Source organism: Acomys minous, assembly GCF_964271855.1.
Source record: "Acomys minous genome assembly, chromosome: 20".
Taxonomy (NCBI): Eukaryota; Metazoa; Chordata; class Mammalia; order Rodentia; family Muridae; genus Acomys; species Acomys minous.
Window position 1 is genome coordinate 9,071,922 of NC_140502.1, and position 17,113 is coordinate 9,089,034.

At 45.1% G+C, this 17,113-nt stretch overlaps 1 protein-coding gene and 1 pseudogene across 5 annotated transcripts in view; one reads left to right on the forward strand and one right to left on the reverse strand.

Annotated features, from left to right (window-relative positions):
* Nucleotides 1-3,881: 3,881 nt before the first annotated feature.
* Nucleotides 3,882-5,103, reverse strand: LOC311590895 (sorbitol dehydrogenase-like; annotated as a pseudogene). The gene is made up of 2 exons: nucleotides 4,981-5,103; nucleotides 3,882-4,621 (listed from the first exon to the last, which is right to left on the reverse strand). The product of its transcript is annotated as a sorbitol dehydrogenase-like (transcript).
* A 706-nt stretch (nucleotides 5,104-5,809) lies between these two features.
* The window catches only part of LOC311591278 (leukocyte immunoglobulin-like receptor subfamily A member 5), a 99,201-nt gene continuing 87,897 nt past the window's right edge, over nucleotides 5,810-17,113 (forward strand). For 2 of the 4 annotated variants that reach the window (XR_014777048.1, XM_084770740.1), the window contains exons 1-4: nucleotides 5,810-5,898; nucleotides 6,232-6,267; nucleotides 6,751-7,035; nucleotides 7,155-7,460. Coding sequence is in view for 3 of the 4 variants with exons in the window: in XM_084770740.1 (XP_084626866.1) it covers nucleotides 5,865-5,898; nucleotides 6,232-6,267; nucleotides 6,751-7,035; nucleotides 7,155-7,460 (661 nt within the window). In the remaining variant the exon portion in view is untranslated. Of the gene's footprint in view, nucleotides 5,899-6,231; nucleotides 6,268-6,750; nucleotides 7,036-7,154; nucleotides 7,461-10,825; nucleotides 10,914-11,177; nucleotides 11,229-11,352; nucleotides 11,682-17,113 lie in introns of those variants that run through there. The other 2 variants (XM_084770739.1, XM_084770741.1) reach the window with 2 other exon arrangements.

Here is a 17,113-nt window from a genome sequence, read left to right on the forward strand (position 1 = left end):
GTAGAAGCTCTTTTGGGCATATTCAGCTTTCAGCATAATGATAATGGAAGAGAGCTCACATGTGGGCATGCTCGGTGTGTGTCACTAAGATCGTCATTGTCATAAAGTGAAATGCCTTCAAAGCATGCTCAGCTTGCACCATAACTATAGCCAACAGGAACACTGCACACTCCCTGATTATGTCATCAAAGAGTGACAGGGAAGCAAGGCCTATAATCCCAGCACTCAAGGAAGCAAAGGCAGGCGGATCTCTGTGAGTTCAAGGCCAGCCTGGTCTATAGAGTCCAGGACAACCAAGGGTAAACAGAGAAACCCTGTCTCGAAAAACCAAAAGGAAAAAAAAAAGAGTGACAGGGAAGTTTTGGGCGTGTTCAACGTTCTGCATAATTTTTAGCTGAGTAAAGGAAAGGACACTTTGGAGGTATTTTAATACAGAGACTTGCTTGCAATAGTGCCAGACTTGCTCATTGGCTAACAACAGTGTGAAGCATATCTTTCATATTAATTGAATAATATATTGTATGGTTAACAACCGTGTTTGGTATAATTAGACAACTGCCGTCAGGCTTGGTGGTGCATACCTAGTGCCAGATTGCTCAAGGCACTGAAGCCAGAGTCTTGGGGCAAGGGTATGGGATACCTGCCCCATATGGGAGGGAGTTTAGGGAATTAATATCTTCCCTGCCCCAGGTTGACTAAGACTATTTTAAAATATAGCAGGTGTCTGCGTCTTGATTGATTGCTAACGGGTTAGGAATAACCACCGTAATAATAATTATAGGGCTAATAATAAACGTTGGTAGGCCATACTGATGAATTAACCACAACATCTCCCTCCTCTCCTCCAAGTCCCTTCCCCCATCCTCTCCTCCTCTGCCTTCCTACAGAAAAGGGCAGGCCTCCCAGGGATGTCAACCAAACATGACGTATCAAGTGGCAATATGACTAGACACAAACCTTGTATTAAGGCTGGAGACTTGATACCCTATGAGCATATACAGGAGGAGGAGGAGATCCCCCTCAGTCACAGTCATAGGGGAGGGGAGTAGGGGGGAAGCGGGAGGGAGGGAGGAATGGGAGGATACAAGGGATGGGACAACAATTGAGATATAATATGAATAAATTAATAAAATATTTTAAAAAAAGAAAAGAAAAGAAAAAAAGGCTGGAGGGGCAACCCAGTGGGAGGGAAAAGGTCCCCAACTCCATCAAATGGTTCAAAGACAGCCCCTGTGTGCACTGTTTAGAGTTCCACAAGAAGGCAAGGGCCCACAAACATAACATAGATGCAGAAGGCTTTGGTAAGACCCATGCAGGTTCCCTGACTGTCAGTTCAGTCTCTGTGTGGCCCCTACAGGACCAGATCATACTTTTTTTTTTCAAATCTAAAGTTAATTTTACTTTGTTTTGTATTTTTGACACAGGGTCTTTTTAATGTGTAGTGTTAGTTGGCCTGGAACTCACTGTTTAGACCAGGCTGGCCTTGAACTCAGAGATCCGCCTGCCTCTGCCTCCCAAGTGCTTCCATTAAAGGCATGAGCCACCATGCCCGATGCTAACGTTTATTCTCAAATCAAAAAGCCTTTAGCACCTAAGTGATGTTTTTTTTAAAAAAAATATAAAATGTCTAAAATACCTGAGTAATCTTAAGGAATTTGAAGTTTTAAGGGAAAATACTCTGTATAATGTTTATAGGCTCACATTTTATTCTGAAACACAGACATCAGAATTAAAAATAAAGGGACAATTAGTTGAGTCCAATAATGTATTTAAAAGTTCACTGTGATTGGGACTGGAGAGGTGGCTGAGAGGTTAAGAACACTGATTGCTCTTCCAGAGGTCTTGAGTTCAATTCCCAGAAACCACATGGTGACTCACAACCATCTATAATGTAACCTGATGCCCTCTTCTGGCCTGCAGGGGTACATGTAGACCACTGTATAAATAATCAAATAAATCTTAAAAAAAAAAAAGCACACTGTGATTAAGTAGGTTTTATTTTAATGCAATAAAAATATTTTTAAATCAGAAAGTCTGTATATGTGGCTCATTACATTAAAAAAACATGCTTACCTTGGGAGGTACATACAAAGCTTTGGATTAAAATTTAGTACGCTTGTAATTCATAGGCATATGAAAAAAAAAGAAGTATGCTTTCTTAGTCTGACAAAGACTATATATAAAAAGTTGCATTTGATACAATGTACTAATTCATCCTTTCCCGACACCAGAGACAGAATTTATTATGTGAAGCAGTTTGCCAAAGCTTGGGGGCTGGCCATGGTCCTCTCCAGCTGTCTTTTTTCACACGTCCTCTACCTGCAGCTGAAGCGGCGGATTACAGACCGCAGCCCAAGTTCCATCACGGTTACTGTGTGCTTATTCTTGATTAATTATCTTAAGATCACAAAGGGTGTGGGGCTGGAGAGATGGCTCAGAGGTTAAGAGCACCGTCTATTCTTCCAGAGGTCCTGAGTTCAATTCCCAGTCAACCACATGGTGGCTCACAACCATCTCCAGTGAGATCTGGTGCCCTCTTCTGGTGGGCAGGTGTATGTGCAGGCAGAATATTAAATACATAATAAATAACAACAACAACAACAAATACAAATGGTGTGATTCAGACCTAGTTAATTAGGTACCTTTACATCCTGATCACAGCTTCCTCCCCTCTCTCCTACCCTCCCCTGTCCCCTTCCCTTTCTGCTCAGAGAAGGCAAAGTCTGGAGTGTATATCAACGTGCACTGGTATATGAAATTGCAGTAGGACTAGGTACCTTCTCTCTACTGTAGCTAGACAAAGCAGCCCTAAGAGGGGGAAGGGATCCAAAGGCAGGCAACAGAGTCACAGATCACCCCTGCTCCAGTTGTTAGGGGTCCCACATGAAGAACCAAGCTGCACACCTGTTTCTGTGTATGGGGCCTAGGTACATCCCATGCATGCTCTTTGGCTGGTGTTAGACCCAAATCATATATAGAAAATCTCTATCTATGATGAATATGATATGATGAGTGAGTTCTGTGATATCCATCCGACAGATATCGCCAGCCTTACCAAGCTATGAGAAGGGGAAACATTTTTCTGAGAGCCATAACGGAGTGGCATGAGGTAATAGCCACCTGTGAGTGAGCCTGGGAGGGGATGCTCATCCTCTGAGTGGGGACTCAAGCCCTCTGGCGGTCCTCTTGTATTAGTTAGGCAGGACTTCAGATCTCAAGGCGGAAGTCTTCTGGTTGCCTAGCCCCTGGTACTGCTCCTTATCACGAATGAGTGGTGTTGGGAAGGCAATCCTCCACTTTGTAATGACAGAGTTCCTTGGAGTTGAGGAAGAGGTGTCTATGGGACTTATTTTATTCTCCTGATGAGCTTTTGTCCTGGATCCAGAAAGCAAGTTTCTTTTCTTACTCCCCTCAAGCCAAATGACACTCCGCTTGAGAAGTGCTGTTCTCTCTCCGAACAGCTGACAACCCTTTACCCAGATGAAAAGATCAGCCACATGTCCACTTCTGTCTTAACGAAGTTGTTTCTTCACAAGCCAGCCCCACTCCCGTGGCAGCCACGGTGGAACGTGGACAGCAAAGACATGTTTTGCCCTCTATTTAAAGAAGGTACCAGAGGAAGAAGGATGCTCCTAGCACCTATCTGCCAAACTCTGCTCTGTACTAGACTCTCCTCAGTGTAAGCATCTCATTCTGGCTACACAGTTCCCCAAGGTATCCCCCACTTCTGTCTTTAAGGCACACCAACTCCTCTAAGGTTCTCTGCTTATGATGAGCTAATTATTTTTACCATTCAGAATAAAATTCTGCATCGAGAGCCTCCCTTTCCTAGCCACTTAGCCCTTAGATGCTGAGGTGGTGGGCTGAGGGCACAGATCAACTCACATGTTCTGGTCATTGGGGTCACATTTGATAATAACTTTCAGCCCAACTCCCCTTTGGATGTTTCAAAGGCTCCTACAGTCTTCTCTAGAGGAAATCTATGAGTAACTAAGGGCATGTAACATTCAGTGTCCAAAGCAAGCATGGAAATTTCCATTAACCACATGTTGCAGTATCAAAACACACCTCTGATATCCACCTCCCACACAGCCTGTGTGCACTTGGTGTAAACTGACCATCTCCGAGCCCTTTCCCATAATCATCAACGTCCCACCTGAGTGAGTTGTGCAGATGCCCATAAGCATGGAGGAGTCTGCTCCTGTGAATTCAGTGGTGACCTCTGGCTTGCTTCCCAGCAGACTTTGCACTTTTACTGGAAATTTCCAGAGGGGCTCTCTTTGGCAATCTGGATGGTAAAATACACTCCAACTTTGTTGGCTTCGGCCAACCAAGAGGAAGATAGATCAGTCATCGGTACTTGAGCAGCTTCCGTCGCTTTTGCCACAAGCAAATTGGCTATCCCAACTGGCCCAGCGGCACACACAAGAAGAACCTTGTTCTCCAGAGAAACCGAGCCTCGATGGCAGGCATAGATTCCCACAGAGGGAGGCTCAATCAGGACCCCTTCTTCAAAGGTGACACTGTCAGGAAGCTTGTAGCAGAATTTCGCACTGTGCGCACTCCTCTCACCGAGTGCTCTCCAGTTCTTGCGGTCTGTACCTCCCAGTAGAATCCCTCCCTGTAGAACAGATACAGTTCATCTTCGGCACCGCCATCTTGGAATCCCCGCTTGTAGCAGAAGTCAACACTGTCCTTGTAGAACCAGCAGATGTCCCCGCCATGCAGGAGTGTGGCGCAGAAGAAGATGCGTGGTGTCGGATTGTATCAGTCAGTCTCACAGAACTCATCTATTTCTTGGGGGGAACACACCAGGCTCCACGGCAACGGGATCGCCTGGTTTTTAGATGTTTCACAATCTCTCCTACCTTTGTGATTGCTCTAGCAGCTTCATGTTCAAGCACCATTGACCTTTTCAAAATGAAATCTCCAATTCAGCCACGCTGCCAGTAGTGAACATCTGAGCTGCAGATCCCCCACTGAGTCCATCTGTAGTAGAGCCTCATTTGGGCCTGGCTTGAGGAGTGGGTAGTTCTCCGGGCGGAGGACCCCAGGATACTGTACCACCAGGGACAGGTTCTCAGCCTTAGCTGGAGCCGCCATGTCTCTCTCTTTCTTTGAGATGTCAGCTAGACCCAAATGGGGGAGCTGGTGGTTCTCTTATTTGCTCATATAACTACATTTTTTAAGTTACAATATAATTATATCACTCCCCCTTTCTCTTGCCTGCTCCTTCCATGTCCCCAAATAAATTGATAGTCTCTTCCTCTTTCGTACCTTCTACTTGGATCCCACTTCTGAACCCTTCATCACATCTTACTTCCACTTTCATGTTAATAAGATAATATAATTTATAATTAGCTTACTGGAGTCCCGTTAGTGCTGCACATATGTACTCTGTCTGCATCCACCTGCATCTTCCTAGAAGGATTTTTTTTTATGGCTAGAAGATGGATTATCACTCACCCCCCCCCCCCAAGTGCTGTGGATGGATGAGCTGAAAAAGTGGACTCTCCATGGGTGTTTTAAGAAAGAAGGATCAGTCTTTAGCCACCCTTCCCCTGGAAAGGGCCAGCAAGGGAAAGTAAAAGTCCATTTGCTGCTACCCTATGAATGAATGAGCTTTAGGAGAGACGATCATTTCTGTAAGGATTTCTGGAGCCCATCCAAGCCACAGCCTTGGGGGGAAACAAGAGACAGTTGCCTAGGGAGGACTGCTTCCCTTCCTGTCCATGTTCTGAAGAAACAATCATGTGATGCCAGATATCCAGTCTCTCTCTAAAAAAGTCTCATACTTCCTGTTGTTTGTCTATCTGGTCAGACACTGTGGTCTCTTCCATAAGTACAGTTGCACCTACCAAGAGATGACCTTCACCTTCACAGCCCTGCTGTCTCTGGGTAAGATTTGAAGAGAAGAAGGGGTTTTGGTGTTTTTTTTTTTTTTTTTTTTTAGACAGAGTTTCTCTGTGTAGCCTTGGCTGTCCTGGACTCACTTTGTAGACCAGGCTGGCCTCGAACTCATAGCAATCCACCTGCCTCTGCCTTCTGAGTGCTGGGATTAAAGGCGTGCGCCACCACCGCCCTGCGAGGAGAAGGGGTAACAGAGGCACCCAGGCAGGCTCTAGCCAAGCAGAGAACTCCAGGGTGCATGGGAGGTTTCAGTGAAAGGAAGGCATGCCTAGGTAGGCCTTTGGGGCCAAGTTCTCACAAGGGTCTTCCCTTTTCTTCTAGGGCTGAATCTGGGCCAATGGATCTCAGTGTTGGCAGGTGAATGTGTGTCCAGCTGTTCTAGAACAGTCTTTGCTGGGGATCTGAGGCTACCATTGCTCAATGGGGCTTGAGAACATCAGATGATACCTGGGGTGTGAAAGAGCTGAAGTATGTACTAGTTTGCATTCCCACCAGCAATGAAGGAGTGTTCCTCTCTCTGCTCCATTTTTGACCATGTCCCCTTGATAGGGGAGGCATGGTGGCACTCAGAGGAAGGATAACACGTCACCAAGAAGAGGCTGGATATCCTATGAGCATATACAGGGGGAGGAGGTCCCCACCTCAGTCACAGACATAGGGGAGGGGAGTAGGGGGGGAAACGGGAGGGAGGGAGGGAGGGATGGGAGGATACAAGGGATGGGAAAACAATTGAGATGTAATATGAATAAATTAATAAAATATGAAAAAGAAAAAGGAGCTGAAGTCTGAGAGCTGAGGAGGGTGTCCTACGACTGAGCCCCCCTCCCCTTTTCTTTGCAGGGAATTCCCATAAGCCAACCCTCAGTGTTCATCCAGGATCAGTGGTCACCAGAGGGAACCAAGTGACCATCTCATGTGCGGTGTCCACAGGCTCCCAGGAATACCGTCTTTATAGAGAGGGAGGTCCACATCCCTGGCGCACAAAGAGCACACCGAAGGCCTCAAACCAGGCTCAGTTCTTGATTCCATCAATTGAACAACGATATGGAGGAAAGTATCGTTGTTATTATAAGACACCCACCGGGTGGTCAGAGCACAGTGACCCTCTAGAGCTTGTGGTGACAGGTGAGAGACCACCCAGCCCCAGGCTCTGCCCTCAGGAGTGCCCTTGTCTCACAGCCCAACATTGGAAGGCAACGTGGCCGGTGTAAGCCCACTTAACACGTTACAACCTTCTCTCCTAGGACTCTATAGCAAACCCAGCCTGTCCACCCAGTCCAGCATTGTGGTGACCTCAGGGGAGACTGTCACCCTTCAGTGTGCCTCAGGGTTGAAATTTAGCAGCTTTGTTCTGCTTAAGGAAGGAGAACAGAAGCCCTACTTGGTCCTTGACTCAGAGTTCATAAACTCTACTGGACAATCCCGAGGCCGATTTCCTGTGGGCCCTGTGACCCGCAGCCAGAAGTGGATATTCAGATGCTATGGCTGTCATGGCAACAGCCCTCAGGTGTGGTCGGAACCCAGCGATCCATTGGAAATCCATGTGTCAGGTGAGAGAGCTCCATCATCGACTCGATCAGTTGTTCACAGTGGAAGTTCTTGGCAGGGACCCTGATTTTCCTAAGGGAATCCCAGGAAGTAAGAGGATAAGTCACAGCCCCAGAGTGGGAGGGGCCCTGGCATCTGCAGGTAGAATGTGAGGGGACAGGTGTCGGACAGGTGCCAGCTTCTCAATCCTCAGGCTGTTTTCCCTCTAGGGCTGTCCAGGAAGCTCTCACTGCTGACTTGGCAAGACTCTCACCTTTTACCCTGGAGAGAACCCGACTTTTCAGTGTTGCTCTAACATAGGTTATGAAAGGTTTTCTCTGTCTAAAGGATGAGGAACTGACCTAGTCTGTTTTTTTACCAAGTTAGACTCTCAAAGCCAACTTCCCCTTGGGCCCTGTAAGCAGCCCCACAGGAGCTGATACAGATGCTATGGTGTACACAACATTTTCTTCAAGCAGTCAGTACCTAGTGACCCTGTGAAAATCCTGATTATATCTGGGGAGTCTAGAGGGTCCACTCAGAGACTGAAAACTGCACATGAGCAGCTGAGGGAGAGGAGGTGATGGCTAGGATGAAAGATGAGGGTCTCAGGACCAGCAGACCAGGCAGTGGGGTGGGGGCAGAGTCAGCAAAAGCAGGAAGAGATCCAAGTCCTTAGAGACAGGGTCAGAAAAAGATGTTCAGCATCTCCCACATCTCTCTTCCTCTAAGGCAGCTCCCTGTCACACTCTCCCTCCCACTGAAGCCAGGTCCCATGGTATCCCCTGGACCTGGCAGTGTCAATCATTGAGAATGAGCAAGGGTAGAGCAGTTCCTTCCTTTCTGTGTCTAAGATCAATATCCCCTAGCTCAGCAGTATCAGGCAGAATTCTTTAGGAGTGCTGTGTCCTCCCTTTTGAGGACACCTAAGGATGCTGTAGTTTTTGAAACCCACCACCCTACCTGTTGTCACACCAAAATCCCTCTACAGAACTTAAGGCCTGTTCTGTCTGTGCTCAAGGGCTCGCTCGTTGCCTCTAATTGTATGTTTCAGTGAAATTCAGGAAAACTTGATTATAAGGCGACTCTGATGCAAATTTTGAAGGCAAAGATGAGAGTGGCTCCGAAGCATCTCGTGGGGGGACCAGTAGGAACCTCCTGCAGAACAGGGAGGGTTAATGTGGAACTGGATCAAGTTGTGTGAGGAGAGTAATGTACATGTACAGGAAAGGGAAAAAAAAACCACGTAGGAAACAGGGCCAAAGGTGGAGCTTAGTTGGGAGAGTCATTGCAGGAGACTCTGGCACTAAATAAACTGGGAACCGTCATTGGTATCTGTAACCTCAGCACTCAGAAAGGGGAAGCAGGAGGGTCAGAAATTCAAAGTCATCCTAGGCCACATAGTAAGTTGAAAACCAGTCTGGGCTACATAAAACTCTATCACACAGAAAAGAAAAAAAGGAGAAAAGAAGTCAAAAGACAGGAAGGAAGGAAGGAAGGAAGGAAGGAAGGAAGGAAAAGGAAGGAAGAAAATAAGAAAACCAACGATAGCAGACAGATGTACAGAAAGAAAGGAAGGAAGGAAGGAAGGAAGGAAGAAAGGAAGGAAGGAAGGAAGAAAGAAAGAAAGAAAGAGGTGAATGAGGGAGAGAGGGATGAAGGGAGTGAGAGAGAAACAGAGTAGGAAAATAAATTAAGACATTTTGACTTGCCAGACTTGGTGGTGCACACCTTTAATGACAGGACCCAAGAGGCAAAGGCAGACATATTTACATGAGTTCAAGACTAGCTGGTTTACCTAGCAAGTTTTAGGACATCTAAGGCTACAGAAAGAGACTCCGTCTCAAACAAACAAATAAAAACTAAGAAATTTGGACCTTTTGTAAAAATGTTACAGATAACCAGCATGAATAACAACTTCAAATTCTTTCCCGTCTTTGTTTTTTAAATTTTCATTTCAATTTAAAAAAGAATTTCACACGTAAGAACTGCATCAGAATTATTTATGCCGGGCTGGAGAGATGGCTCAGAGGTTAAGGGCAGTGGGTGCTCTTCCAGAGGTCCTGAGTTCAATTTCCAGCAACCACATGGTGGTTCACAGCCATCTGTAATGAGATATGCTGCCCTCTTGTGGCGTGCAGGTGTACATGCAGGCAGAGCGTTGCATTCATAGATAATAAATAAGTAAACAAATCTAAAAAAAAAAAGAGAGGACTATTTATATCCCTACCTCTCTTCCTCAAGATCCTTTAGTGTATCTTTCACTCCCTCTCCAATCATGACCTTTTCTTGAAGTATTATGCTGCTTGTATGCATATATATAAATATAACCACGAAGCTACATTTACATTTTGTGTAGCTCATATGTATTTGTGTTTAGGGCTCCCCCACTTGGGCTTGGATAACCTACCTGGGGCTCCTCTCCGTAAAAGACTGAATTTTTCTCTGTAGCTTACTCATCTAAGGGTGGGAATCTTGTGAGATTTCACCCATCCACACTGGCGTGGCAACTGATGTTATCATTCAGTTCTTGCTGAGGCAATTGGGTTTTTTTTTTTTTTAGGTCATGGGTGCAACCCCTTGCCATAAATAGAAGATACTCTCTCACAGCAGCTGTCCTAGTCCTCTGGTCCTTAGACACTTTCTGAGCTCTCTTCTGTGGTATTTCCTGAGCTTTAGGTGTAGAGGTTGTATTGCAACTGTATCAGCTGGGGCAGACGCCTCACAGTCAGTTGCTCTTTGTATTTTGACCAGTTGTAAATTTCTGCAATGGCCTCTGAATCCTGCACACGAGAGAAGGTGGGGGGCTTTTGAGAGAGGGTCTCACTATGCAGGCCTGGCTGGCTGGAATCCACTACGTAGTCCAGGCTGGCCTCTAACTCACAGAAATCTTCCTGCCTCTGCTTCCCAAGTGCTGGGATTAAAGGTGTGCCCCACCACACCTGACTTAGCTTTTTTTTCTTTATTTGATCTTTTTTAAAAAATTAATTTATTCATATTACATCTAGATTGTTAGCCCTTCCCCTGTTTCCTCCCATTCTTCCCTCCCTCCCATTTCCCCCCCTTCTCCCCTCCCCTATGTCTGTGATTGAGGGAGACCTCCTCCCCCTATATATGCTCTTAGGATGTCGAGTCTCTTCTTGGTAACTTGCTATCCTTCCTCTGAGTGCCATCAGGCCTCCCCATCCAGGGGACATAGTCAGAAAAGGGGCACCAGAGTTCGTGTGAGAGTCAGATTTCACTCTCCACTCAACGATGGAGAATATTGTTTGTCGGCTAGGTCTTGGTAGGGGTTTGAAGTTTACTGTCTATATTCTCCTTGGCTGGTGCCTTAGTTTGAGGAGGACCCCAGGACCCAGATCTGCCTGTCATAAAGTTCTTCTTGTAGGTTTCCAGGACCCTGTGGGTCCTACTATTTCCCCATTCTTCCATGCTACTCTTGCCTAAAGTCTCAATAGGATGTCCTCTCCTCTGACCCACTTTCCTGGTAAGTAAAGTTTTTCCTGGTACGTATCCCTTGGACTAGTGTCTCGATATAAGTGAGTATATACTGTTTGTTTCCTTTTGCTTCTGGGTGAACTCACTCATTATGATAATTTCTAGATCAATCCATTTGTCCACAAATTTCGGGAATTCCTTGTTTTTAATAGCTGAGTAGTATTCCATAACACAGGACCTAGGAGGAACCCTTTGGTTTCAAATATTTCGCACATCATTCTTTTTTCCCCTTTGGTTCTTAGAAGCTGCTCAGCCCCTCTGGACATCACCAAATATGTCAGACCCCAAGACAGGTGAGTGAAAAATTTCATCCTCAGGAGTCAATACAGAAGCTTAAGTTCCGTCCAGGGTAAGCAGACTCCTGGGGTGACCTTCATCTGCCCTGATCTCTGTGACCTCTTTTTCTACAACCTCCAGTTTCACAGCCCTGGGATCACACAATGGAGAATCTCATCAGGATTGGGGTGTCAGCCTTGGTCCTTGTGTGTCTTGGCATTCTGCTGTGTGAAGCTCAGCACAGCCAAAGACGAACCCAACGTGCAGCCAGGAGAGAAAATACTGTTACTTTCATGATGGCAAAGACCTGGGAATAGGTCCAAGGATTTCATGCGGTTCTTTTAAATCTGGGGCTTACAGCGGGGGAACCGTTTTCATAGAATATCCAGGGAGCAAATGTGAATCGAGTGTAAGGAAACATCTGGGTATCGTGGCGGGGAGGCCTTCTAGATCAAATCATGATGCTATCTCTTCACCTAAAGTACACTTTAGCTAATTAACTGCTCTCTCCTCTCACCCCCAGTGACTGGAGGGAGGGATGATCCCATCCCATCAGTCAGGTTTGGGACCTAATCTGCGTATCTTCTGTCCCCAGCCTCCCAATAGGCAACATTTTACTTTATTGTATGCTATCCCATTCTCCACCTGCATCATGAGTCATTGTCTTCTCTACTGAAAACAAAGAAGTTGGCTGAGACAGCAAAAAATAATGCTCAAAACTCAGATCCCAAAATGCAAAGCAGTAGCCTAATGTAAATGGTGGCACAACGCTGTTTTTTTTTTGAACTCTCTGCTTTCAGCACATGTTCTTTGTGTAGTTTTTTTTTAAATATAAAGGCTTGCAAGCAACACATCTGCATTTGAAGGAACACTCTGGAGGGATACTGCTTACATGGATATGAAAACATCATTTTTCTTAATAATAATTAGAGAAGAGGTCATGAATTTGAAAAAAAGAGTATGAGGAAACATAGGAGGTCTTGGGGAAAAAAGAAAGGTGTAGAAATGATGTAAAATATAGTACTCTTATAATGAATTTGGAAAAAAATAAATATCCTCTCCCATAAATTCTTGTATGAATGGCGTTTCCTAATTTCAGTATATAATCACACCATAGGCAACTTCATAACACCAGCAGACTGTCATTTATGTGGAGTCTAAAGTTGATGTATGGATCAGACATATTTTTAAATTTCAAATTTCAGTCTTCACTGCTAGCCTTTATGTAAACGAACCAATCTTGAACCAGTTTACTCTACATTTTGCCTAGTTCTACAAAGTCATTTTTGAAAAATCGTTAATTTCTGTGGGATCTGCAATGGCACTTATAATTCCTGCTGGGTATCTGAACCTTTAGTTCACTTACTGACCTCACTGCAACAGTTAGGGCTTCAAGCGCAAAGCAGAACAACTTACGGAGAGAAGGGTTGGTGCTGCCTTCTTCCTGATTTAAAATGAGATTCCTAAGTTATCCTTGTTAAATATGTTAACTTCAGTCTTACTGTATTATCTTATTCCGATAGAAAAACGTGCCTGTCCCCAATTTTCTGTGATTGGTCACGATCAATGATTCTGGGAATGTGACAAATGCTATTTTTTTAAATCTACATGAATGACTTCATCCATGCACGCTTTCAGTGTTTCCTTGCTGATGTAACCGATGGTATTAATTAGTTTCCAACCAACCCATGTTTACAAGCCTGTGTAAACCCCTTGTTGGTGGTGTATAAATCTTTTATATGCATTGGATTAAATTTGCTAACACGTCTATGCACCACTAACAATAAAATATCTCCTCATACATGTCAGTCTCCTCATCGACAAGGAGGAGCACGCTGATTACCGTAACACCTTATCCTAGTTAATTTTCTATTTCTGTGATGAGGCATCATGTACAAAAGCGATGTGGGGGAGGGAAAGGTTGTTTCACCGTACAGCTCCCAGGTCACTGACGATCCTGAAAGGAAGTCAGGAACTCAAGCAGGACAGAACTGCAGGCCAAAAGTGAAGCAAAAAAAAAAAACATAGAGTGCTGCTCATTGGCTTCCTCTTTTTCATTGTAGATCTGACAAACATGCATTAAAAACAACCACAACTCAGATTCAATATTATTTTGCTTCCACCAAAGACATTAGCCCATTATATTTTATTTTCACATCACACAAATTCTTGGTATGGGCAGAATAAAGCCAGATCAGTTGCCCAAATATTGCAGGGATGGTCTCTAGCCCAGTTACAGTTAAACTCCTTGACTCCCTTGAAACCTCTTGAGTCAAGTTTCTTCAGTCTGCTTTGGTCTCAGAACTGCTTTCCAGGCTCACATTAGCATGTCCTGTTAAGCTTGTTTATAGAACACAACTTCTTCTTCTTCTTCTTCTTTTTTTTCCAAGACAGAGTTTCTCTGTGTATCCCTTGGCTGTCCTGGACTGGCTTTGTAGACCAGGCTGGCCTCCACAGCAACAGCCAACTCTCTGCTACCAGCTTATGCATTACTTTACTGCTGTTGTAATAAAACACCATGAGCAAGGTAACATATAAGAGAGTTTATTCTGGTGCTCAGTTCTGAAGGGTTAGAGTTCATAATGGCAGGACAGAGGCAGCATGCAGGTATGGTAGATGGAGCGGGATGCTGAGCTCATCTCTTGAACCACAAACAGAAAAAAGCAAACTGAAACTGGAAATGGATCAAGTCTTTAAACTTTAATCTTTTTTTTCCTGATTTTTCGAGACAGGGTCTCTCTGTTTAGCCTTGACTTCCCTGGACTCGCTTTGTAGACCAGGCTGGCCTCAAACTCACAGGGATCCACCTGCCCCTGCGTCCCGAGTGCTGGGATTAAAGGCATGTGCCACCACCCCCAGCTCAAGTCTTCTTTGAAAATATATATTTTATTAATGTATTCATATTACATCTCAATTGTTATTCCATCCTTTGTATCCTCCCATTCCTCCCTCCCTCCCATTTTCCCCTTACTCCCCTCCCCTATGACTGTGACTGAGAGGGACCTCCTCCCCCTGTATATGCTCATAGGGTATCAAGTCTCTTCTTGGTAGCCTGCTATCCTTCCTCTGAGTGCCACCAGGCTTCCCCATCCAGGGGACGTGGTCAAATATGGGGCACCAGAGTTCATGTGAAAGTCATACCCCACTCTCCACTCAACTGTGGAGAATTTTCTTTCCATTGCCTAGATCTGGGTAGGGGTTCAAAGTTTACTGCATGTATTGACCTTGGCTGGTGTCATATTTGAGCAGGACCCCTGGGCCCAGATCCGCCTGTCATAATGTTCTTCTTGTAGGATTCTAGGACCCTCTGGATCCTTCTATTTCCCCATTCTCCCTTGCTTCTCTCACCTAGAGTCCCAACAGGAAGTCTTCCCCTTTGTCCCACTTTCTTGGTAAGTGAAGACTTTCATGGGACATGTCCCTTGGGCTAGTGTCCAGATATAAGTGAGTATATACCATTTGACCTTTTCTGCTTCTGGGTTAACTCACTCATTATGATCATTTCTAGTTCAATCCATTTGTCCACAAATTTCAGGAATTCCCTGCTTTTAATAGCTGAGTGGTATTCCGTAGTGTAAGTGTACCACAGTTTCTTTATCCACCCTTCTACTGACCATCTCTAGTCTTTAAACTTTCAAAACCCATTTCCAGTTGTTGGGAGCCAGACCTACCCAAGGTTTTCTCAGAGGCCCCAATGAAAGGAAAAAGGGCAGTATTATCAGTTCTGTGTCCTTGTTTAGTAGCCGACTTGGCAAGGCTGGTCTGGGGCTGGAGCCAGTATCTTTAAAGAGTCAAAGTTGTGGTTTCTGGACACTTGATTTTCATTCCTGGGCTGTGATGATCACAACTAAGGCATCTCTGTCTGTGGTATTCTGTGTTCTCTATGACAACGTTGTCCGATTTAGCTATCCACTGACATTGACCCAATATCCCCCTACAAATAGCACATATGATGCTGTACTTCTTAAACTTGCTTTGCCTAAGCCATCAGCTTTTGCAGGACCTCTTGGTCCCAGTCCTAATCATTGCTTTTTGCCGTCTTTATTTCTTGTTATCTTTATTCCTCAACCCCCAGTCCTCCCATTAGGTGCCTTACCATTGGGGACCCTTATTCCCCAATGGGTTATGGTCATCCAGTGACATACTTCCTCCAAGGCTACACACCTCCTCAAGTTCTCCAAACAGTGCCACCACCTGGGGATAAGTGGTCAAGTTCTTGAGACTATGGAGGTCATATTGGAGGTCATATTAAAACTATCATACTCTCCCTTCTTTCTAATCTCTCTCCAACTTGATTACCTACCCGCGACAAGCCGCTTTTCCACACTCATGTCTCTTTCTTGCCCCATCTTGCACTTTTGATGGATTCTCAGGAAGGGGAGCTCATTGTCTTCAGTTGTGAAGCCCACCAGGGAGTGCAGGCTTCAGTGCACAGTTCCAAAGCAACAGTCGTACAGATAGTGATTCTCAGGCCAACTAACAGAAATAAACTATGTTCTAATGTGACTCAGATGCACGCAGCGAATGCCTACAGTTCAGCGAGGCTGAAGAATGCAACAGAAAGGACAGGAGTAGCCTAGCAACTTTGCAATAATTCTTTGTGCTTGAGTATAACTGGGGCATCTGCAGAACTCAAGCAGAGGCTCCACATGCACTCTCCATTTTTCTCTTGGATACTGTCTGTTTTTTAAATTTTATTTTATTAATTCACTCATATTATATCTCAATGGTTATCCCATCCCTTGTATCCCCCCATTCCTCTCTCCCTCCCTCCCATTTTCTCCTTACTCCCCTCCCCTATGACTGTGACTGAGGGGGCTTCCTCCCCCTTTATATGCTCATAGGGTATCAAGTCTCTTCTTAGTTGGATACTGTCTTAATCTCTGTTATTGCTGTGAAGAGACCCATTTAATTGAGGCAACTCTTATAAGAGAAAAGCATTTAACTAAGGGATTATTTACACTTTCAGAGGTTTAATCCATTATTATCACAGTGGGGCCACATATGGTGCTAGACCAGTCGCTGAGAGCTAAAATCCTGACCTGCAGGTGAAGAGAATGAGTGACCGGGTCTGGCATGGGCTTTTGAAACCTCACACCTCACATCTTAACGCCAGACCCCGCCCCCAGCGATACACTTTCTTCAACAAGGCCACCTTGTTGAAATCCTTCTAATCCAGGCAAAGATTTCCACTCCTTTATGACTGAGCACTCAAATATATAAATCTATGTGAGCTGTTCTTAGGCAAGCCACCACAGATATGCACACTGATATTTGGAGGAAGACGTGAGACCAGGTATGTGATGCTGATTTGACTGGCTGACATGGTGTCAGGTCTGGAAACACGCTCCTTTCCAGATCATTCTCCCACAAAGAGCAGAAGCCTTAATGTGTTTGTCAGCCTCAAGTCCAAATAATGCTCTACCCTGGTTAGAAAGATAGATTAAAAAGTCACCATCTACCCATGAGGTCTTCAGGAAACATTCTAAGACCCATGATCCAAATCAATATTATCTGATTTCTATAGCCTCAGGGATGTCAACCCCCCCCCCCCAATAACCACCATTTAAGATATCCAGGCTCTAGTTTGAGCAGACACCTCTGGACCCTGATCCACCCATCACGATGTTCTTCTTGCAGGTTTCTGAGATCCTCTGGATCCTTCTACTTCCCCATCTCCTATATTTGTCTTACATAGAGTCCCAGTGGGATGTCCTCACATCTGTCCCAATCTCCTTTGGGACACAGGCCACAAGTCATGTAGCTCATCTTTACCAGCAGAGGGCAGCGCCTGCTCCTTGATGCGTGTGGGGAGGACAGTGTGAATGAGTTCAGAGCATCTCAGCTGAGGATGTAGCTCAGCTACAGCACCTGTTTAGCATGCAAGACTTTCATGGGACAT